The sequence below is a fragment of the Musca autumnalis genome, unplaced genomic scaffold (genome assembly GCF_047663935.1).
Source record: "Musca autumnalis isolate F117 unplaced genomic scaffold, ASM4766393v1 scaffold_4, whole genome shotgun sequence".
NCBI classification, from domain to species: domain Eukaryota; kingdom Metazoa; phylum Arthropoda; class Insecta; order Diptera; family Muscidae; genus Musca; species Musca autumnalis.
The window spans coordinates 59,598,831-59,624,410 of NW_027411977.1; the positions used below are offsets into that span (position 1 = coordinate 59,598,831).

The following is a 25,580-nucleotide window of genomic DNA, read 5'->3' on the forward strand; positions in this document are numbered from 1 at the left end:
GAGGTACGATTCGCCTCCCCCCCCTGTCGCAAGTAGCGAATATTCTAGAGGCAATACCCCTCTCCAGGATGCGACGCAGTTTCCCAACAGCAGCATTGATTTAGGAAAATGGCACAGGTGTTCTCCAAGGCAGAGTGATATCTCCGAAATTGTTTAACCTCTACTTTTCTGAAATTTCACACCCTCCAGATGGCATAGTATGTGGATGATTGTACGTGCGCTCTTGGCATCTAGTCCTATGGCCTATGGCTAAATCCACTGACACACTGTTCACCACCTAAACGGGCGAAATCAAGCTCCCCCTGAACATATTGGTCGATGGTGTCCTGATTCCGACCTCTAACCGCCACAAGATATTGGGTGTAATGTTCGATTGCATGTTTCAGTACATCGAGCTAGCCACAGCTATCACAAGTAGATACAAGGTTCTGAAGTCAAGGTTTTCAAACCTTGTTGACATCTCACTAAGCAATAGGCCGCTCTGTGGTAAGCTATACAACGCCAGTTTGGTATACAAATGTTGGGGCTACACAGGGGAAGAATATTTAAACCTGCCATTTTAGCGATGCATCAGCACAACAGAATGTTGTCGAGACAGTCCCTGCTTGGATGTTATGGCCTTGAGCATTACTGCCCCAATCTTGTGGATTTACTTCCCCTCCCAGGCACGTCAATAGTAATATTCATGACTTAGATCTTCAACGAGCCTATGGAAAAGGCTTGGAAGCTCGACAATAAAAATGAGGATCTATCTCCTCTCTTTGGCTTGAGCGAGCTTCACTCTCCACTCGAATTCGAGAGGTAATACTCCTACGAGTATGCCACTCGAATAAAAACGCATATAAACGCTCGAAGTCGAGAATATTCTGCTCTTACGAAACGAATTCGGAAAAAAGATGTTAGCTGGGTGGTTGCTAGTACATACACACACGCACGAAAATACAAATCGAATAAAACACATTTATTTTTCCACTCGATTTTACTCTTGTAGCGAACTCTTACTCTATTTCGAACATTTTGAAAACTTCTTGTAAAACTCCTACTCTTCGAGTACACCCACTTGCGACTAAAATTCAGCAATCGGAGCTCTGAGGAAGTTATTAAAATAGGCCCACATGCTACAACCAAAGTGTAAATAAATAAAAAATAAAATTTCATTCGTTGGTAATGGCATCAGTTGAGAACGGCTGGACCTTCATAACCCAACTTGGGGTTTTATGCAAAGAAAAATTGAACACGCCCACTTTTACGCTCGCTTTTTTTTAATTTTAATGTTTTCTACAAAAACTACTGAACCGATTTTCCTGAAATTGTCAGGGAATGTACAGGGATGGCCCCCCGGTGAAAATAGGCTACATATTTTGTTGAATTTCGGAAGGGACGGGGTACTTCCCCTATACCCTATTTCTTTAAAAATGTTATATTTACAATAATTACGAATGTATCGGTTTGGAAATTAATTTGCGAGACAATTGTGGTTGTGTCTCCGACCTTACCTTACTTATTGGGGAACCAAAAACTTGACCACGCCCACTTTTTAAAATATGTTAAGTCTAGAAAAATACTGAACCGATTTTCCTGAAATTTTCAGGGAATGTACAGGGATGGCCTCCGAAACAGGCTACAAATTTTATTAAATTCCAAAGGGGGCGCGGTACCTCTCCCCTATGGAATATTTAAAAAACGCTATATTTACAAATATTTGTTTAACAATTTACGAATTAATCCACAGTCCAGGTACTTCTTTGGGGATCCAATCACGCCTGCTATTGCAATTTCCATGAAATTTGCAGCAAAAGCTGAAGGTTTGCCTTTATGTACAGTGACTGTTACTAAAAATGATGCAACCTGAAATAAAAAATGTAAACGTTGATAACTTGGAAACGAGTTGAGATTTTTTAACAATTCAAAAAATAATTTTGTAGGCCGAAGAGTTGTCTTTAAGGTTGCATACAAAAATATTCCGTTTACAGTAATTTTTTCCAAAATTTTCGCTTTTTATGCAATTTCAGAATGGTGGAATTATTGGTTCCTTATCGTTTTCAGTAGTTTTGTCAAAAATTATATTTTTGACGTAATATTGGCATGATTGTAATTAATGTCCCTTTGTAGGCAATTTGGCTGTTTCTAGTTTTTGAAGTTATTTTCCAAAAACTGACTATGGAAAATGATTAAGGGTTATGTCCAGAATACGTACAAACAATCTAATGATATATGGAAAGTCCTGTATTAACCAGGCTTGCCCTATATTATACTATATGTACATATATCATTGTCGACTAGATTTTTATATTCATAGTTTGTTCGCTTGTTTCGAATATTTTACGAATAGGTCATTATAGTAGGAACCCAAAATTATAATGATTTTTAGAGTGTTATATCTCTTATATTATATTTACAATATATTAAAATTAAAAAAAAGTACGAATTGAATGCTAGAATAGCATGAACATTTAAACATAGAGGAAAACTAATACAATTTTACTTTTGTAGTTTTCCAAACAAATTTTTTTATAACACATTGTGTTCCAAACTCATCATATATTATTTTTGTTTCTCATGGATTTTCATTTAAGTTTTTTATATATATGTATGTGTGTGTGTCATTCATTGTCTATTTGTGAGTCTTGTCAAGTGTCATCTCATTCCCTGTCTTCTCATTTGCCATATATCCATTCATCAAATCACTCTTCTACTCATCGTCATCATCATCATTTGCAACATTTTCGCCATCTCCAATTCATTATATGATCATTACAAGAACAAAATATAGACACAAAGTCTACAACAGACAACAAACAGTCATCTAAAACAACAACAAACAAGATTTATGTGTTACACCTACCTTCCTTGTATATAGCATTTGGAACAGGCAGCGCAACAATGTTTTCTTCCTTCCCACCTGATTATTGATTTTTATTACTTTTTTTATTTTATAATTTTTTTATTTTTAATTTTTATTGTGTTCTTATGTCCACACTCGTTCGTTTTTGTTTTATTTTATATTTCGAACATCAATTACATGTTGATAATGTGTTGTTAAAAATGTCTATTTTTGTTTGATTTGATCCACCAAGCACGTTTCATTAAAATTTCATCCAGCCATCCACCCACCAAGTTGTGCAATATTTCTTTCAATTCATCTATTTGTGTGCTTTTTTTATTGGTTTTTAACATGGAGACATCCATTTTTCCATTCCAATTTTTGTTATTTTTTAATTATCAAAAGAAACAAAAAATTGTAGCATACTTTCAGGCTTTTCATGAAAAGGAAGACCATAAAGGTTCATGCATTTTTCGTTTTCCATACAAAAAAAAATTATTATTTCTTTTATATCGTTTCATGCCACAATTTGTTTCAAAACACTATGCAACAACTTGTTTGTTACCTAGTGTAATTAACATCAGTTTCCCTCCCAACATTGTTATTCAAAATCAAAGCATTTGCCCAACCACCCCCAATTCCCTGCATTTTTTTCGTTTAATTTCGTTTTTTGATTTTTGATATCACTCGATTTTGAAAAAAAAAGAAACATCATGTATCTCAAAATTCATGCATTTGTTTTACATTCCATTCTTTTTTCTTTCTATTTCTCTCTCTCCACATTTTCTTTGATTTTGATTTTCTAATTGTAATTGTAGCTACTACAGAAGTTAAAGAATGAGAACGAACGTTTACGTGCTGAAAATCGTGCTCTCACACGTGTTGTCTCGAAGTTGACCTCATCGGCCCAGAGTCAACTATCGAAGGCCAATAATAAACAATAATTTAAAACCAAGAAAATAATTAACAAAAATAGTTACACAGCACAATATTTATTTAATATACCATATATACATACATACATATATGTAATAAGGAACTTGAATATTTATACTTAATAGTGTTTTTTCTAGTAATTTAACAACAAAGCCAAAATTGAACAACTGAAAACTGCTCTAATAATGAAAACGTAATTTCGTATCAAATCTTTTACAAATAACCAAAAAATTCTTGCACCAAAAACAAACAAACAAATAAATCAAACCAAAAAACATAAACAAAAACAAGTAGTTAAACATAATATTTAGTGGAAATATATTGATAGTTTTTTGTTGTTGTTTTATATATTTATTTTCTTCTCTATCTCTCATTTATTTATTTTTGCATAGCCGTTAAGTGATGTGAAGTATTTAAAAAATAATATTTACATATTTTAAAAAATAAATATATATTTATTATATTAAATATTATATAAAAATTCTTCAACAACATATATTTATTTTTAGTAATAATTTGTTGTTGTGGTTTAAAAAGAAAACAATATTGTATTTATTTATTAGTTTTATAGGTGTATTGTTTTGTTGTAACATAAATACAAAACATATCAGTTTTCCCTATTCAAAAAAAGTTGAGTATTTTTTTAATTAAAAAATTAAATTAATTTTATTAATTGAATTGTGAAATTAAAAACAAATGGATTTTATACAGTGAGACCTTTGGAAAAAAAATTATTGCAAACGCAAAATATCAACAAAATCTAAAGAAAATATAATATGATCTTAATATTTTCGGCAAGTCCTGATGATTTTCTTACAAAATGTTTTTCTAATGCCTGTAATGCCGAAAAATTGAATCTAATGTAACTTGTTTTGTTTCGGCTAACCTCAACTATCCTCACAAATTTTGACAAAGTTGCAGCTTGGACGGGGAACAAAATACGACCTACAATTTGGCACCTTACTCACTGAATAGAAAACCTAATCACGGTGCTCTTGAATCAAATTTAAATGGAAGGTGAAATGGGAAATTTTCTCGGATTCTGAAACTACAATGTTCATAGATGAGAAAAATCAAAAAACAAAAAAAAAATCGCCGGAGCGCTTTTTAAATAAATCGCGATTCAAGTTAACATTTTTAGGGGCTGTTTAGGTTTTTGCGATTTTGCTTGGAAACCGCAAGTCCCATCAAAATGGGAATAAAGAAAATGTTGTAGCTGTCAAAATTCTCTACAAGATTGACATTAATGATATTTTCGTAGGTTTTACAACTTTTGAGATATAGAAGTTGAAATTGGGACAATACAAATTTAATTCAATTCTGTATCGTCTCCTTATAAAACAATGTCATGACTGCAATTTCCCAACTTAAACTTGTATATCTAAAAAAAATGGTACAACCTAGGAAAAATTACATAAGCCAGTCTTGTAGAGAATTTTCACAGCTATAAGATTTGCTCACGTCCCATGCCGATAAGACTTGCCGTATTCAAGCAAAATCGCGAAACCCTAACAAACAAAACCTAAAAATGTAAACTGAGCTTCTTTATCTCAAAAATGGTACAGCCTAAGAACAAATCATAAGCGTCAATCCTGTAGAGAATGTTCACAGCTACAAAATTGTCCTTAGCTCCATTTCGATTGGACTTGCGGTTTCCTAGCAAAATCGTGAAAACCTAAAAATGTGAATTTTGACCGCGATTTATTTAAAAATCCCTACAGCGATTTTTTCTTCTTTTTGGATTTTTCTCATCTATGAACATTGCTGTTTCAGAATTCACAAAAATTTCCCCTGTGTAAGCGGTTTTCATCAAAACTTAGTTAAGGCGCCCCCTTCATTACATTGCTTTATAAGGGGGCGATACAGTCAGTGCATTGTCCCAATTTGAACTTCAATATCTCAAAAATGGTAAAACCTACGAAAATAACGTGAATGTCAATCTTGTAGAGAATTTTCATAGCTACAACATTTTCTTCAGTCTCATTTAGACAGGACTTGCGGTTTCTAAGCAAAATCGTGAAAACCTAAACAACCCCTAAAAATTTCAAATTGAATCGCGATTTATTTAAAAAGCGCTCCCCCAATTTTTTTTGTTTTTTGATTTTTCTCATCTATGAAGATTGTAGTTTCAGAATCCGCAAAAACTTCCCAGGTGTAAGCACCTTTCATTTAAATTTGATTCAAGAGCACCGTGTAATGTCGACAGTGCTATCAATTAAGTAATACATATCCAATGATGTGGTGGTGTTATGCATTTCCCATCAAGTATTCCAAATCCGTTGTCTTGTCTTGCACACTAAATGCCCGTGTTCGATTTTCAAGAAAAGGCAACAACAAATTTTCAACGGTGGCTAAGTAGCCCTTAGTGTAATGTTGTTGTTGTAGCAGCATCTACAAGTACATGTAAATCTTTATTTTATTGATTCCGCTCTGCCTCCAGCTCCAAGTTCAGAAAGGACGCCACCTGAATAGGATTTGTCCAAAGAAAGAGTGGAGTTAAGTTAGTCGGTTTGGCTGGGCAGTTAAACAGGTGCCACATGCTGGGCAGATATTCCGCATGCCATCAATCTTGGCCCAATAAGAATTGAGGCGGCTGCACCAACAATATCTAAGTTGTGCCAACACGACTCTCGTTTGTCTTGGCGGCTGTTGTTCTTCTGCTGCCACGGGTGGTGGATGATCGTCGAGGACGATATTCGCACAGTAGGCTGCCAGAGCCTCTGCAACCGCATCAGTGTGAATGTCCCTTACACCTGCCTGGTATGCACGTTGATCTAGAGGTTCTCTTTTATATCTTTGGACCTCTCTCTCCAGATCTCGATAATCCTCCCTAACTTGCCTGGGGGTTCAGGCATATCCACCAGATGGTGTTTTGGTCTTCCCTATAGCATCCAGCTTAGGTTTAGGTTTGGGGATGTGTAGTCAATATATATATATTGACTACGCCACTCGGAGACCTTTCGGTCCATTGTGATCATCCATAAAAGATGTTCAGAATTACCTGAAAAGACAAGAAAAAAGAAGAATAAAGAAAAGAGGGTGTGGTTGGGAAAGTAATAATAAATGGATTATTAAAAAAATGAAGATATAATAAAGAAAGAGAGGGTGATTTATTTGGTGATGGTAGAAAAACTGTCAGAGAAGTAGTTACGCTTATGGGTCGCGCCGTCCCAGCCAATTCAAATTTTTGATGATGTTGTTTATGATTGTTGGTTCCATGTTCGAGTAGAAGGTTAAGCTTGGAGGAAAGCATATTTCCGTTAATCTATATCGCTTTCGAGTTAACATCGGGACACGACATAAAATATGCTCAATCGTCTCCGTTTCCTCCTCATCTTCACAGAGCCTGCAATAGTCCACGCCATCATCCTGCCATTTGCCGGTAAAAGCTAGGATAGCATCCTGTTGTGTCGACGCACAGGAAGGATCTTCTTATCCTCATGTAAATGGTCCACTGCAGACATGAGGTGACACCCTGTAGCTGTTCTCAGGGTAGCATTCTGGCAGATTTGTAGTTTATCCCATTGCGTATCACTTATGTTAGCAAACCACGCTGGCGCCGCATAGCTTACCACAGTACGACCTATCGCGTTGTATGTGGTTTCTTATCCGCACCCCAAGTGCTGCCGGCTAGGGACTTGAGGACCTTGTTCCTGTTTCTCATCTTATCGAAGATAACTGTAGTATGCCGGGACGACTTATACATGCTATCGAATGTGACCCCTAGGACTTTGGGGTAGTTTGAGGTCGGAATAATTGCACCGTCGACCTGCACATTCAGTGGGAGCTCTTCATCTGCGCCGTCCATGTGGTGAACAGTGTGGCTGTTGACTTAGTGGTGGATATTTTCATATTCCTCGTGTGAAAAAAACTCAAGAAAATCATGGAGATAGGCATTTAGCCTGTCACAAACATTACCGATGTTTGGCGTCAGGCCATGAGTGTACAATCATCCGCGTACGCAATTAACTCATTGCCGTCGGGAGGGCGTGGAATTGCAGAGAGGTAGAGGTTAAACAGTTTCGGAGATATCACCACTCCTTGAGGAACTCCCTGCTTCACTCTACGGGGTTTGGACTTCTTGTCTCTGAATTCCACGTATGACTGGCGACCACACACATAGTTGATGACCCAGCGTTTCCGACAAGGCCGGAAGGTAGTATTCTCGATGTCCTCGAACAGCCTTGCATGGCTGACCGTTTCAAATGCTTTGGTCAGATCCAATGCTACCATCACTGTTCTGTGACATGGTTTGTCCTGGTTGAGTCCTCGTCCAATATATGTGGAAATGGCGTGCAGTGCTGTTGTGGTACAATGCTGCTTTCGGAATCTGTGTTGATGATCCGCAACTGGATAACACGTTCTGATGCTGGGGAGGAGTAATGCCTCGAGTATCTTTGTTACTGGCGATAGAAGTGAAATCGGCCTGTATGATTCACCTTCATCTTCCAGGCATAGGGAACTATTAGGGTGGCTAGCGATAAGTTGAGGACCTTGCTTAAATACTCGACTCCTGGGTCATCCAGCTGTTTTAGCATTACCACAGAAATTCCGTCAGGTCCAAGCGCTTTGGACGACTTTGCGCCTCGGATAACATCTGCAACATCATCCATTGTAAATTGTGGCGGTTCTTCCTCGGCTGGAAGAGATAAATTGTCGGCAGAAATAGCCAGCGCACCTCTTCGGATCTGTCACAGCCACGCCGTTAAACATGACAGATGTCCGATTGTCTCTCCTACCAGGGTTCGATAGCGCCTTAACCGTTGTCCACAATTTATTACAGCCGGCTCCAATGTTGCAGTACTTCAGATGTTCTAGCCACTTTTTCCGCTTGTGTTCACCGACTAATCTATTGACTTCCATTGTCAGTTCCCTGACTCTGGGGTCGTTAGGGTTCGTGCGGCGAAGCTCATCACGATCATTAGCTAATCCCGTCGCCTCTGCTGGGAAATTGTGTCTTATTTCAGGTATTCGACCAGCAGGAATAAAGCAAGCGGCTGCAGCAGTGATGATGTCTCGGAATCTCCTCTCTGCTACCCGAACATCCGAGGGATTGGGCAGTTCTCTGAAGCGTTGATTATTGAACTCTCTGAAACCTTGTCAATCTGCTTTCCTTGTGATTAATGAAAATGGGGCGTTCAGAGGTTATGAAGTCTGGTGGTCTGTTTATGGAGATGAGGATTGGGAGATGGTCCGACCCAAGGGAAATGACGGGTTGCCATGTCACGTCATTCGTCAGACCGGGTGACACGATGGCGAACTGTGGCAGTCTCCTCTAATCCTGGTGGTTGGGTGCCTTGTTCGCAGTGCAGAATGTGGAGCTATCTATTTGCTCAATCAATCAATTTACTCGACAATCGCTTCGAGTGTTTTCATCACCTAGGCGACACGTTTAAGTCACTTCTGCGATAGTTTTTGCTTGCAGGGATAATCAACATCTTGTGCCTTTGTTCGTTGTTGTTGTTGTTTAACACAATACAAGCACAACCCCTGCAAGCAAAAACGATCGCGACTTCAGAAACTCTCTGAACCATGGGAAAGTTGATTGACAAGGGTTCAGAGAATTTTCCAATCACCACCTCGGAGAGCTAGACATTGTCTTAAATGCTCTGGTAGCTGAGAAAATTTCACCGGACATCATCACAACTGCAGCCGTTAGCTACCCGAAATTATACCAAATTTCCCAGCAAGGGCTGCGCGATTAGCAAATAAGAGTGATGAGTTTCGTAGTATGAACTCTGACGATGACAATTGTGCTACGACGTTTAAGAGACTTTTCAGCCGAGGTGTGATTTTGGGGAGATGTCATCCGAAACGCGAAATAAATCAACGTGTTGGCTTCACGATATTCCAAATAATAATGTTTAAGCAACTGGATGAACCCAGAGTTGAGTATTTAACAATTGACCTCAATTTATCGTTAGCCACCCATATTGTATCCGAAGCCTGTGGAAAGTTGACAGGATGGTCCCGCTAATAAAGCGAAGCAAGGATGCTAGCAGAGGACGATTTCCCTCCTGTCGGCCGTAGCAAAGATCCTAAAAGCACTACTCATTTCACCCCATGATGAGAAGCAGTTTACCCAATCTTTCAAAATCAGCATGGATTCCAAATATGCCTAATACCAAGCTGATCGAAGACATAGAGAACACTTCCATCCAGCTGTTGTTCTAAACGTTGGATAATCAACTATATGTGTGGACAAAAGTTATTTGTGAAATTCAGAGCTTCGAAATACTCGCTCGAATTCTACTCGCGAGTGAAATTCGAGTGAGTTCGAGCAGGAGTACTCGCTCGAGTAGAAAAAATAAATAGAATATACTCTATTTTTACGCGTCACTCGCGAAGCATATTTCAGGCTTGCTCGTTTTTACTCTCGAGTGAAAAGTGTTTGCTAGTACGAGTACGAGTTTTGGAAGAAAAAAAGAGTGGGAGAGAAAATGCTCGAAATAGAGTACGAGTTTACTCGAAGGGTAAAATCGAGTAGGAAAAATTTATTTATTTTTTACCGTTTGTGAGTTCGTGTGTGTTCGGAGGGTGCTCGCGAACTTCCTACCACCCTCCTCCAAAATTCAGAAACTCCGAGCACCCTTCACCGAACCACCGACCGTCCTCCTCTCGAACTTTTACTCGCGAGTGCTTGCAAATAAAACAAAATAGTGGAGAGTAAACTTATTTTAAAACTCTTACTCTTCGAGTACTCCCACTCGCAGGTACTTTTCACTCGCGAGTAAAAACGAGGAAATAGGAGCTCTGTTCAGAAGTAAGAAGTCTAAGACCCGTAAAGTGAAACTGGGAGTTCCCCAAGCCAAGGTGATATCTCCGGAACTGTTTAACCTCTTTCTTTTTGAAATGTCAATCCCTCCGGACATCTACATAGGTAACTTGGTGCAGTTCTTCCACCGGAGGATTATGAAAAAAAACACCGCAAAATTTACTCACTGTCACACTGTTCACCACTTGGACTGCTGAAATGAGGCTTGCTCTGAATATATGGCCGATGGTGTTCTGATTCCAATCACTAACCGCCCCCCAAGATATTGGATGTAATGTTTGATATCATGTTTAAGTTGTTTAAGCAAGCCACAGCTATTTGTGATAAGGTGAGAAGTGGGAACAAGGTCCTCAAGTCACTGACCGCCGTTGGACTTTTTATAAAGCAATGGACTGGTCTGTGGTAAGCTGTGAGATGCCAGTGTGGTATGCATATGTTAGCGCTCTGACCCTAGGTTGTACCATTTTGGAGATATATACATAAGTTTAAGTTGGAAAATTGTAGTCATTACACTGTTTTATAAAGAGACGATACAGTCAGTGCATTATCCCAATTTGAACTTCTATATCTCAAAAACGGTAAAACCTACGAAAATGCCATAAAGGTTAATCTTGTATAGAATTTTCATAGCTACAATATTTTCTTTCGTCCCATTTCGATAGGAATTGAGGTTTCCAAGCAAAATCGTGAAAACCTAAAAAAAACCCTTAAAAATACCGACTTGAATCGCGTTTTATTTAAAAAGCGCTCCGGCGATTTTTTTATACTCTCCACCATAGTATGGAGGGTATATTAAGTTTGTCATTCTTTGTAAAACATCGAACTAATCATTTGCGACCCTATAAAGTATATATATTCTTGATCAGGATAAAATTCTAAGACGATCTAGCCATGTCCGTCTGTTGTAATCACTCTAGCGCCCGCAATAATTGAGATAGAGTGCTGAAATTTTGCACCCGAGGGTCTTTTTTCCATAGGCAGGTCAAGTTCGAAGATGGGCTATATCGGTCCACTCTTTGGTATAGCCCCCATATAACGGTACCTCCGGATTTGAGGTATTTTGACGTTCTTCGCCACATGTGCATACCTATAGCTATAATTTGGCACTTAGAGTTCCTAGTGATCAACAAACTTATATCCCAAAGGATATGGGCATAGGTCCATGTTTTGGTATAGTCCCCATATAACGGTACCTCCCAATTTTCGGTATTTTGAGAATTTTAGCCACAATTTTTAACCGAACTATCTGCAATTTGACATTTTAGGTTCTCAGTGGTCATGAAATATCTCCACGAAACATGGTCAACATAGGTCCATGTTTTGGTATAGCCCCCATATATCGGTACCTCCAGATTTTTGGTATTTTGAGAATTTTAGCTACAATTTTTAACCGAACTAGCTGTAATTTGCCATTCGAGGTTCTCAGTGGTCATGAAATATCTCTATTAAACATCGTCAACATAGGTCCATAGACCCATATAACGGTACCTCCCGATTTTCGGTATTTTGAGAATTTTAGCCACAATTTGTAACCGAACTATCTGCAATTTGACATTTGAGGTTCTCAATGGTCATGAAACATCTCCACCAAACATCGTCAACGTATGTAGGTCCATGTTTTGGTATGGCCCCCTTATAACCGTACCTCCCGATTTTCGGTATTTTTAGAATTTTAGCTACAATTTTTAACCGAACTAGCTGTAATTTGCCATTTGAGGTTCTCAGTGGTCATGAAATATCTCCTCGAAACATCGTCAACATAGTCCATGTTTTGGTAAAGCCCTCATATAACGGTACCTCCCGATTTTCGGTATTTTGAGAATTTTAGCCCCAATTTGTAACCGAACTACCTGTAATTTGCCGTTTGAGGTTCTCAGTGGTCATAAAACATCTCCACCACATAGGTCCATGTTTTGGTATAGCCTCCATATAACGGTATCTCCCGATTTTCGGTATTTTGAGAATTTTAGCTGCAATTTTTAACCGAATGATCGGTATTTTGGGAATTTTAGCTACAATTTTGTCTATTCAAAAATAATCGTCAATATAGGTCCATTTTTGAGGGTCTACATTGCTTTGATGAAAGTACCCTCAATTTGACTCTTGAAGTTCCCTGCAGCTATAAAACTTTTCCGCCAAAAATTTAAAGATAGGTTGACTCTTTGATATAGCCCCATAGGTGGTACCTTTCACCTAGCTGAACACATTTTTTTAGATTAGATTAGATAACACTGTGCAACAAAATGGAGGTGAAAGTCTGGGGCACGGAAAATTCCTCTACGGGAAGAAAGGCCTTGGTGAGTATATTATGAACCCCGAAGGACAGTTTCAGAATCCGCAAAAACTTCCCAATAAGCACCTTCCATTTAAAGTTGCTTCAAGAGCACAGTGAGCAGTGATGCTAATGTGAACCCATAACCTCTCAATATTCTCTCCCTGAAAAAAGAGAAAGAATATTCCATCAGCTAAAATGTCCAAAGAAGTTACGTTGAGGGTTTATTTATTCCCATAGGACTGAATTTGGTGCGAACTCGAAAAAATGTTGGAAGATTTTTTTTCTGAAATTATGCCCATACCCTTTATTAGATTAGTTTGGAATCTGTTGGTAACGAAATCGGGAGAAAAATATTGGGAGGTTCAAAGGCAAATTATGGATAGCAACTCAACTCTAACTGCGTTGCGAGAAAAGAAAATCATACAATCAATTAAAATAAGTAAAATGACAGTAGTTTTCGTCAAATTCATTCAATATCAGTGTTTTAACTTTTAGCTATCAATTTAATTGTAAACAAATTACAAGTTACAAATTACAAGTCTCTATTATTAAATTTGTTGTCTGTCCCGAATTCGGAACGAAATCTGATCGAAGTGGGTGAAAAAATTCCTTGCAAAAATTGAATGAAAATCTTAACGGTTTTCTTGGAAATTGTTGCTTCAAAAATTGTTCAGACTTTTCGAACATGCAACATTTGGTTTTTCGGAATCGGAATTATTTTTCAAAGTTGTTTTTTAAATTTCCTGTAATATTTTCCATAATCCCATAATATTCAGGCAGATGAAAATAATCCGTTGTGAACTTAAAATTTCGCGAACAACAGAAACACTGTATAAATCCATTTGGTAAAAAATATTTGTTTATTAAAAACGAAATTATCTCTCTTAAATAATATTCTAGTTAAAATTTGCATATAAACAAAAACAATTTCTATATATACAAACAAATATCAAAATATACCAATCAATTGTTCATTAACTGCCTAGGCGGCGACATACAATGGAATTTAAAATAATGTAATACTCAATACCACCAACAATACATACAAATTAAACAAAAATAAATCAAAATATATTAAATAAATAAAAATCTATTAGTCGAAATTGTTTGCTTATACAATTCTTATTGGAAACATGCAGTGCTACTAGCTAGGTCACTATTTGATACGGAATACAAAATAGCCAAAACACAGCTACTGACTGCTCTTCACACAACATGCTAAAATCTTGCTACACATTCATCAAATCAAATAAATGACCTCTAAGGCATAATGGGCCCCAAAATGTTCTAATGAGAGCTAGAAGCATTCTTTTGGATATGGCAAAGGGCAATTTACCACATAATAATGGAAGAACGTTTTGTAAAATTTGTGATGACCTTAAATGAGAGTTTTCTTCTGCCAAATGGATAAACATGGTGCGTCCAAGGAGTTAAAAAGGGACTGTGAAGATGGCCATTATTATCTGCACTTAATGATGATGAAGATCACTATTCGATTACGAAGAAAATAATGATGAACATTCTTATGCTGATGAATGGATAACCATGGCCAATTGATGATGGAGGATGATGAGTATGAATCCGTTTATCTATCTACATGTTATGTGTGAATGTTATTATAACGATATTTATTTTAACCAACGTTTGGAATGAGTTTACAAATATTGATGATGATAATGATGACTGCCTCCACTACTACCACAACCACCACTACTATTATTCCTCTAGTCTGATGTCCTCCTGATTATCACTTTAATTTTCTATCCTTCAACTGTAATGTGTCTATCCTTTTGTTTATTTTATTTTATATAATAAATAACAACTAGTTTTTGATTGAGCCTTAGGCTAACAACAATTTCAATTTTTGTATTATTTATTTTTTTGTATTAAATAAACGAATATTTTCGTTATACAAAATTATGTAATGATTATATTAATTTATTTTATTGTTTACATATTAAGTTTACAACAAAATAAATATGGTAACTATGTTTTATCTTATTGTTTTCATGATTTGTTGTTGGTTTTGTTTCATAGAGAAATTTTGTTACACATTTCTAATTTTTCTGTCAAATAGTTTTTAACTTACCTAATTGTCTGTTTTCTCTCATTGTATTTATAAACTAATTATGTTTGGTTGTTCAAAATCGATTCAAAGTGTTTAGGTGTGCCTCTAAAAGGAAACAGTTATATACTATGGAAAGAATCTACAACAATATTAACAGCCTGTTCATGTATTTCGAAACGAAAATGTGTGCACATGAAAACCACCCAAACTTTAGTTTCGGAAATATTATTTCCTTTGCTTTTGCTTCAAAACAAAAAACAAATTTGATAAAAGACACTCAAGTTTGGTAGTGTTTCTTACAGTTTCTTACATATTCATTTTCTTATCGACATACATAAACAGGCTGTAAACTATAATTTAATTTAATATTTAAAAATAATAAATTTATTTATAATATGAATGGCAAGATTTTAAAATATATTTTTCAAGTACAAGAAAAGGTTTCAAAATGCAATTATGTAACTATATTGATGTCTGAATACCTACAGGCTATTTGTAACGAAGGTAATTTTATACGTGCATAAAAAGAAACCATTTTTTCTGATTTCCACTGTTGATATAATCGTTTTAGGACATAACCATCCACTTTTTTACCGGATATTTTCACATAGCCATCGCTTTTCTAGAACCTCCCAGTTGATAAGCAGTTTTTTTGAATATATTTGAATAGAACCCCGAAGCGTCTTCAATTAGGATATCAAGTGGTCTCCTTTACGAAGACAACATCACTATCATCTTCTTTATGCTTTAAGGATATCATTTGGTGATTTATACGAGGATTAATTGGTATTCTATTGTCTTTTTATGGACGGCCATATGGTTTTCATTTTGAGGACAACGTTTTTTTTCATGTAGACAACCAAGTAGAATATTTAGAGTACCAAATGACCTTCCTTCAGACGATTAATAGTTCTTACTATAGAAAACCAAGAGGTCATATAGAAGATCAAGTGGTTATCATATAGAAGATCTAGCGGGAAACATCTAAAACACCAAATGTTATTTTTATGGAAGACCAACTGGACTTCCCATTAGAAGACCGTGTGACATTTCTATAAAAGAACAAGTGATCTTTATTTAGACTAGCGTTAGGCAAGAGAGCGCTCACGTGATCTCAGTGAAGGTTTACACAATTCAACCAATTGAAAAATCATGCACTCACACAATAACACCCTCTGAAGTATGCAATAGAAAAGTATGGTGCCCTATCGCTGATTTAGACCTCCAAATGGACCAAGTAGTTGTACTATAGTTATACTATACTATAGAATACCAAATGGTCTTCCTGTAGCATACCAAGTGGTCTTCTGTGGAAGCCCAATCTTCGTAGGAATGCAATACGGTCTTCTTAAAGAAAAACTAGTTATTTCCTTCCTTCTTCCTAGTTATCTTCCAACAGAAGATCTAGTCATCTTCCTTTAGAAGACCAAATGACATTTCTAAAGAAGATCTAGTTGTTTTCAAAAGAAGACGAAATAGTTTCCTATAGAAGACCAAGTGATCTTCCCATAGAGATCCTATAAAGGAGATGATCTTCCTATAGTGGATCAACTGGTCTTTCTATAGAGGACCCATAGAAGTCCAAATATCCGTGAATGTATAAAAACACATTTGCATTTGAAAAACCAAAAGTTGTCGGACAGAGAAGCCATCCCACAGTCGATACGTCTGACTAATAGCGAAAGCAGGTCACGTAATTTGGTGACTGTGTGGGTTCGAGCTTTCCTTTTTCACATGCAAAGAATTTTCGATCATCAGCTTAACTCTAAACGAGAAAATTAATAAAAATCATTAAAAAAAATTATCTTCGCCCAAATAGGCAAAAAAAAAAAAAGACCAAATTGTTTTACTATTGAAGATCAAGATTATTTTTATATAGAAGACTTCCTACACCCAGAGAAAAAATGAAACCATACGTGGTCTAACTAACCCCACATCCGTTGTCGATAGTGTATCAACACCGTTTGTGGTCGAAATGAGTACGCCGTTGTCACCATCTGGTGTTCTTCCTATGACAGATCAAGTTATCTTCCAATAGAAAATCGAGTCATCTTCCTTTAGGAGACCAAGTGCCATTTCTATAAAAGATCAAATTGTTTCCAAAAGAAGACAAAATAGTTTACTACCTATAGAAGTCCAAGTGATCTTCCCATAAATATCCAATAAAAGACCAAATCTATTTTATAGAAGACCAAGAGTTCGTCCTATTCTTCCTGGTCTTTCTATAGAGGACCCATAGAAGTCCAATAAAAGACCAAATTGTTTTACTATTGAAGACCAAGATTATTTTTATATAAAAGACTTCATACACCCAGATAAAAAATTACACAATACGTGGTCAAACTGACCACATCCTTTGTCGATAGTGTTTTAAGACCGTTTGTGGTCGAAATGGACACGCCGTTGTCAATTTGGCAACGAGATGGTGTCAACGGTTTCGAGAATTGACAACGTACCGTGGTCAAAGTGAACATGTTTGTGGTCGGAATATTAACAAGTAAAAAAGTGTCAGTCGGCTTTGCCGACAGATATATACCCTCAGCCAATGTGAAGCGAAACTTTTACCTCCGGACAGATCGAATGTATTTCAGGTCTCTTCAGAATTTGGCCTTTTTGGACATTTGAACTTGCCGACAACAATGTGGAATAGGAATTAACTGCACTAAGACACAACTGTTGAACTTTTGTAGAGCAGGTACTCTTAGGGAAGACCGATATGGGCAAAAGATAAAATATTAGGAGATCCAAAGTGGTATTTTTTAAATATTGGGGAGAAGTACCGAAAGTTGTTGACCGGTATTGCCCATGTGACTAAGTTTGGATATAATATGACGAAGACCAAATGTTGGACAAAATTGGTTGAACAGTTCGAGAGTTATCGTGTTCTCCGACCGCCACATATGGTGACATAGGGGGTTTTTACACCTTTCGGGCTGTTTTCGCAAGAAATATGGACTGAAAAAACTTTTACCGTCGTAATGGAGGTAGCGAATGCAAATCGCTTCATCAAAAATCAAAGTGATTCGAGAGCAGGTCTTAAAGTGAACTTATCCGAAATTTTGTGTGAGAGGTACCAGAAGGAGTAGACAAATTTAGTCCATATTCGAACCTGATCTATATCTGGTAGATATATTAGGATGTGCAAAGTATGGATTACATCGGTCACTTCCTTCAAGAGTTATCGCGCGCAAAATTTTTCCAAACATTTCTGAAGTTTTGTGGGGGAGGTACCTGAAGGAGTGGACCGATATAGCCCATCTTCGAATTTAAACTATGTTTTGATAAAATATTACGAAGGCCAAATTTTGGACCGAATCGACAAATCCGTTCGAGAGTTATCTTGCACTCCTACCACTACACAAGGTGTCATAGGGGCTTTTTGCACCTTTCCGGCCATTTTCTCGGGAAGTATGAACTTGCCCCTGATGAAACTTGTACCGTCGTATGGGGGGCTGTGAATACAAGTTGCTGCAACAAAATTCAAAGCGATTCGAGAGCAGGTCCTTAACTGAACTTGTCCGAAATTTTGTGTGGGAGGTACCCAAAGGAGTGGGCCGATTGAGTCCATTTTGGAACCTCATCTAAGTCGGGTAGAAATTTCAAGATGTGCAAAGTATGGACCAAATCGGTTACTCCCTTCAAGAGTTATCGTGCCCACAAATTCTTCGAACATTTTGAAACTTTTGTGGGGAGGTACCGGAGGGAGTGGACCGATATAGCTCATCTTCGAACTTAAACTAAGTTTGGACAAAATATTACGAAAGTCAAAATTTGAACCGAATCGGTTCATCCGTTCGAGAGTTATCGTGCGCACCAGCCAGACAGACGGACGGATATTGCTAAATCAACTCCAAATTGTCGGAAACACATTTCGTCCAAACATACTTGGGGTCTACTAACATTATTTCGATGAGGCACATTTTGCCCGTATGAACGGGTATATACCCTTTCTAGCCTAAAGGCTGAGGGTATAAAAATTGAGCACGCATTTGCTCGTATTGAGACCATTAGTGGTCCGATTCAAAAAAACGACAACAGCCGAGGTAAACAAATTAACACGCCTTTCCTCACGTTGACACCATACGGTGTTGATTTTGAATTGACTTGTTTCCCTCCTCCAGTAAAAGACCAAATGGTCTTCCTAAAGAAGACCAATAAAAGACCAACTGATTTTACTTTAGAAGACCAATATTTATTTTTATAGAAGACTTCCTCTATGGTCCAAATAAAGAAGACCAAATGGTATTCCAATAGATCTCGAAATGGTCTTCATAAAAAGAGTAATAAAAGGCCAACTGGTTTAACTATAAAGACCAAGATTTCTTTTTATATACGATTTTCTATATGGTCTTCCAATAGAAGACCAAATGGTCCTTTAATAGAAGACCAAATGGTCCTTTAATAGAAGACCAAATGGTCCTTTAATAGAAGACCAAATGGTCCTTTAATAGAAGACCAAATGGTCCTTCAATAGAAGACCAAATGGTCTTCATAAAGAAGACCAATTAAAGACCAACTGGTTTAACTATAAAAACCAAGATTTCTTTTTTTAGACGACTTTCTATATGGTCTTCCAATAGAAGACAAAATAGTCCTTCAATAGAAGACCAAATGGTCCTTCAATAGAACACCAAATGGTCCTTAAATAGAAGATCAAATGGTCTTCATAAAGAAGACCCATTAAAGACCAACTGGTTTAACTATAAAAACCAAGATTTCTTTTTTAGACGACTATATGGTCTTCCAATAGAAGACAAAATAGTCCTTCAATAGAAGACCAAATGGTCCTTATATAGAAGACCAAATGGTCTTCATAAAGAAGACCAATTAAAGACCAACTGATTTAACTATAAAGACCAAGATTTCTTTTTTTAGACGACTTTCTATATGGTCTTCCAATAGAAACAAAATAGTCCTTCAATAGAAGACCAAATGGTCCTTCAATAGAAGACCAAATGGTCCTTTAATAGAAGACCAAATGGTCCTTCAATAGAAGACCAAATGGTCATTCAATAGAAGTCCAAACGGTCCTTCAATAGAAGTCCAAATGGTTCTCCAATCGAAGATCAAATGGTCCTCCAATAGAAGACCAAATAGTCGTCATAAAGAAAACCAATACAATCCAACTGGTTTTACTATAGAATACCAAGATTTCTTTTTATAGAAGGCTTCCTATATGGTCTTCCAATAGAAGACCAAATGGTCCTTCAATAGAAGACCAAATTGTCCTTCAATAGAAGACCAAATGGTCCTTCAATAGAAGACCAAATTGTCCTTCCATAGAAGACCAAGTGGTCCTTCAATAGAAGACCAAATGGTCCTTCAATAGAAGTCCAAACGGTCCTTCAAAAGAAGTCCAAATGGTTCTCCAATCGAAGATCAAACGGTCCTCCAATAGAAGACCAAATGGTCTTCGAATAGAAGACCAAAGGGTCCTCCTATAGACCAAATGGTCATTCAATAGTAGACCAAAGAAGGGTCTTCCAAAAGAAGACCAAATGGTCTTCGCATAGAAGAGCTAGAAGACAAAATGATCTTCCCAAAGGATATCAAGTGGCCTTCCTATAAAAGACTATGTGGTCCTATGGAGGATCAGCCAAGCGATCTTCATTGAGAAAACCAAGTATACCTATGTCTAATTTATCCAATTGAAATTCCAAATTATTTTAATTGAATTTTGAATTACATAATTTGTAATTCGATACATTTTATTTGTTAATTAAAATCTAAATATAAAACCAAGCTAATTCAAATATTATTAACTTGTTTCAAAATTTTGGGTTTTTGTATTGATGAAAATTGTAATTATTTATTTAAATAGACGAATTCCCCTGAAGACGTCGCCAAAAAACAGTGATGAAACGTCGGGAAGAAAGCAATAAAATCATTTGTTTTATTTGCTAAAATACGAGTCAATACGCTGAGCAACAACGCTAAAATTGTATTTTTTTCTCATTCGAATTTGAAATTAGCCCAGATAAAGCCACTGGTCGTTTAAACGCCACAAAAAATGGTTGCAAAAATTGTCGTAAAACTCTGTTTTTTTTCGAATATTTTTGTGGGGTTTTTTGCATTTTGTTATAGTATTTTCTCTTATCTGTCATTTCACGCGTATAACGCTTCATTTAACCTACGCATTTCCACGCAATTGGCCTAAAACCCAAGCTATTCAAAATAATCGAATTTTTTGTAATTTTCGACTTTTGATGAAAAATTTTAATATGCGATAAAAATTTAATCATAAATGTTAGAATCATATAAAGTCAGGGATTTGTTAGGAATATAGTAAGAGTATTTTCTCAATCAAAAACCAAGGGATTGGCATGTAAGGATACACCAATATTACCCTCCAAAGTATTTGGCACTATTAAAAGAATTCCCGATTGTAGGAAAACTGTACGTTTAAAAATGCTTAAAAGGTCTCAAAAATATAATTTTCATAAAAAATTTTAAGTTTTCTCTCAAAAAAAAAAAATTTCGGCGCTGAATGGGTTAAATAATTCTAATTTCATCAAGTACACTCTGAGTCACATCTTTGGTATTGTTTTTCTTCTTTAAGAAAATGTTTGTAACTAATTCTGACTCTGTTGTACATTTCAGATTTCTCATGCTTGATTTAGTTTGATATCCAAAGTACTGATATTCGAATACAAGCATAGACTAATGAATGTGTAGACTAAGAAATCCACTCACTGAGTGTGAATTCAGTCGGTTGACTGAACACTCAATTTTTTAAAATGGCAATAACTATATATAAACTATTTTTCCTGGTAAAAGACAATATATGGGTAGTATTTGGCCAGATCTACATCCTCATATAAAAAACTCAACAAAATCTTGCAATTTACCCCCCAAAAATTGTATTTGAAAAATGCAATTGAGTGAGAAGACAGATATGCAAGGAAGACGTCAAGAGAAAACAAACACACTACAATTTTTCTGTCTATACATTCATTAGTCTATCATAAAACAAGACAATTGGTATGTCTGGTTGGTTACATGCAAATTCGTGATAGAAGAAATTTTACCAGCAAAAATTTGCAAGTTTTCAATGAATAACAGAGAGTTAACAGAGAACAAATGAAAGTTGTCTGTTAAAACTTTCTGTAACAATTTGTAGCAACAGCTAACTTTTGAGTAACCAGACAGACCTTATATCAGGGAAACCAAATTTCTACAATAGAAAGTCTTGTATACTGTTTATTACTTATTAATACATATATCATTGAAAGATACTTGGAGTTATTGGTTTACGGCAAGGAATAAAGAGATTTAACAATTCTTCAAAAATTAAAAAGATCAAAACTCACAATTGAATAAAATGGATGTGAAAAAGACAAACACTATTTACAGTTAATAATAAAACATTAACTTTGTACGTAAAACTTTGGTATAGACATAAACTACGAAACTTCAATTAACCCAAAAGTTTTGGAATTGTTCATGTTTATATTTGTACATAAAAATAGTTTTTTCGTCATGTTCATAACATTTTTCTATAAATTTTTAATTTAATTTAATTTTTAATCATATTTATTTGTTAATAACTGTCTATATCTTCTCAAACTAGCCATCAGTTATTCCGTGAAATTCATATTTGGCATTCAAAAAAACATATGTCATAATGATCATTTGTTTGTTGTTGAACATCTATTGATCACGAACTATCAAAAATTGTTTTCCTTTATAAAAAATTTTAAATTTGCATGATTTCCCAACCTTTTTTATGTTTGCATGTTTGTTTGGCAATTTTTAGAAATTAAAAACAATAAATGTATTTTATATTAAAATCTCTTAGTTAAAATTACTAATTTATACTGATATTGACTTTGGACACTCTACCATAATTAGGGAATCTAAAAAAATATATTTTAATAAAGTATCGTCTGAAAAGGAAGAACATAAGAAAAATTTTTAATATAAAAATTAATGTTTACTAATGCAATATATACACAATTTAACAGGTTCGGGGGCTCAACCCAAGAGGGATTAAGCCTTTGAAATTTAAATGCTATAACATTCGTATGTTTTTGCATCCACATGCTGAATCGACGTCGTCTTGTTTTGTTGGCAAATTCGATGCTATCGATTAATTTCGAGTTATATGTATGGAACCATTTTCACATTTGCATTATTAAGGATCAAATATCATAATATTATAAAATAAATAATAATAAAATACAGTGGAGCTGCTCTATACTGTAGCTTTAAAACTGTTTATAGGGAAAATTAGTTATAAAGTTTTTGTGTGAGACGATTATAAAAAAGGTAATTATTTATTAGGAACGAACGTCTCGTTTTACAGAAGTTTGACTGTAATAATAAAAAAGGGTCAACAGGTAGGTTGTAAATATAACATCCATATTGACAGTAAACAACGTACAACACATTACGTACATTTACAATTGGTATGATTATTTAACTCAATATTTTTGGGTTTAAAACAATAATATGAAAAAAGTTTCGATAATCGCAATAAAAGCGAAAAAAGTGTAGGGAAATATGTGGCGCCGAGTATTAAATTTTTAAACCGATTAAAGAGTGCAACATCTGATTTTTTCTCCGCCCAAAGCATGGAATTGTTACTTTTTCAAGACGTGAACAGTCCTGTGCGTTCAGAAAAAAAAAATATCTCGACGAAATTTACAGACATGTCACAGAAACGTATTCCGATCCTTTAGAAAACGAACATTTTTTCGGAATGAAATTACTTTTTTGGAAACATTTTACTTTAAACAAAATTACGTTTAATCATATTTTTTATCATTTTATTTAAAAGATTCGCAACATTTCCCTTATTTTCCAACCAAAGAAACCAATTATTAACAAAGTATTGCCACATATTTTTTTCGTTAAAACCACACAAAACTAAACAATCTGGTATCACGAATGATAAATTAAACAAATAAAAAAGTGTCAGTCGGCTTTGCCGACAGATATATAACCTCAACCAATGTGAAGCGAAACTTTCACCTCCGGACAGATCGAATGTATTTAAGGTCTCTTCAGAATTTTGTGGCCCTTTTTGGACATTTGAACTTGCCGACAAAAATGTGGATTAGGCACCAACTGCACTAAGACACAAATGTTGAACTTTTGTAGTGCAGATGCCCTTAGGGAGGACCGATATGGGCCATTTTAGAAGTTAAACTAAATTTTGATAAAATATTGGGAGATCCAAAGTTTGGACCAAATTGGTTGCCCCATTCAAGTGATATCGTCCTAGAATTTTAGTGACATTTTTTAAATATTGGGGAGATGTACCGAAAGTTGTGGATCGGTATTGCCCATGAAATTAAGTTTGGATATAATATGACGAAGACTAATGGGTCGATTCCGTATTGCGAGGCGAGTCATGTCGCGTCGTCTATCGTCTCTGTGACAAAATTTAAAAAATGCACTACATAAAGCTTTAGAAAATAATTTAATCCTTTAGAATTGCCATCAGTATTGTGAGTTTGTTTGGTTTCCAACATTCATCAAAATAATTGTTAATTTTTTTTAGGTTTTAAGCCTATTTTCGGCTTCCAAAAGACGCTGTTATTTATATAGTAGAGGCATTAAAACCTTTTTTATGACTTTAAAAAAACCTACAGATCAACAGCATTACAGCCACTCAAAGTGTGTGCTGCTTTAAGATTTTTTGCAGAAGGAAGCTTTCAAAAATCCCATGGCAATGACTTTAACCTCGGGATGGCTCAACCCACATTGTCAAAGGTATTAAGTGAAGTTCTGGAGTTAATAGAGGAAAAACTGTGTAAAATTTGGATTGTTTCCAAATTAACAGAAGAGGAAAAACGTCAAAATAAAAACTATTTTTTTTTTTTCAAGAACAAATTTCCCGGGCGTTGTCGGTTGCATTGACGGAACTCACGTGCATATAATTGGACCAAAGGAAGATGTTCGCCATTTATGTATATCTGGATAGAAAATGATATTTTGGTTTAAACGTTTGTTGGCAAGTACATTGCCAATTTTTACTTCATTTTGAGGTCTTTCATTTTCCACTTCAGCAGATTGTCCAATTTCAATGTTATTATCATCCCATGTCTCTTCAATTCCGTAGATTGCACCTGCAGGATTTGAAACCATATTAAGTGGTAGTAAATCTGCTACCGCTTGCTCCATTGACGACAAAGATATTTCTTGTGATGGTCCACCTCATTTAGCTGTAATGTTCTTCTTATTTTGAGACATTTTTTCTTTAGTTTGTATTTAAAATGAGTCCACACTCTGGCCATTCATCTGGTGTACGGGTTGGTGGACCACAACTATTTAATTGCTCCGCAACATCCTTCCACACTTCATCAAAAGTGGCTTTAGTTTCGCCAAAAAAGTCTGACTCCACGAGCTACGTTTGGGTGGGCTTCCATTTTTTCAACCAGCATTTCAAATTGCTGTCTTGTAGTAATTTTCACCATTATAAGTACTGAAACACCAAAAACGTATATAATATTAAATAAACTCACTTAAAATAAATGAAAATGTTACTTACGTTTCAATTTTTCGTTTTTATTCGTTAGTAAAAATGTACGGTGACAGCTAATTTGTTGTCGCCGGAAAATGAACATTACGGCGACAAAATTTGACGGCGTCAGGCGAATATTGCCGCACGGAATCGAAAAATTGCATTTGGCAACGCGACACGTTGGACCAAATCGATTGAACAGTTCGAGAGTTATCGTGCTCTCCGACCGCCACA

General features: G+C 35.9%; 1 protein-coding gene across 50 annotated transcripts in view; it reads left to right on the plus strand.

Moving 5' to 3' along the window:
- The window catches only part of Mbs (Myosin binding subunit), a 304,687-nt gene that overhangs the window by 270,152 nt on the left and 8,955 nt on the right, over positions 1 to 25,580 (plus strand). For 24 of the 50 annotated variants that reach the window (XM_073982163.1, XM_073982188.1, XM_073982199.1 and 21 more), the window contains one exon: positions 3,643 to 4,047. The exons of the other annotated variants lie outside the window; for them this stretch is intronic. In XM_073982163.1, the coding sequence (XP_073838264.1) occupies positions 3,643 to 3,768 (126 nt within the window). In that variant the 3' untranslated portion in view covers positions 3,769 to 4,047. Of the gene's footprint in view, positions 1 to 3,642; positions 4,048 to 25,580 lie in introns of those variants that run through there. 50 annotated transcript variants of the gene reach the window in all.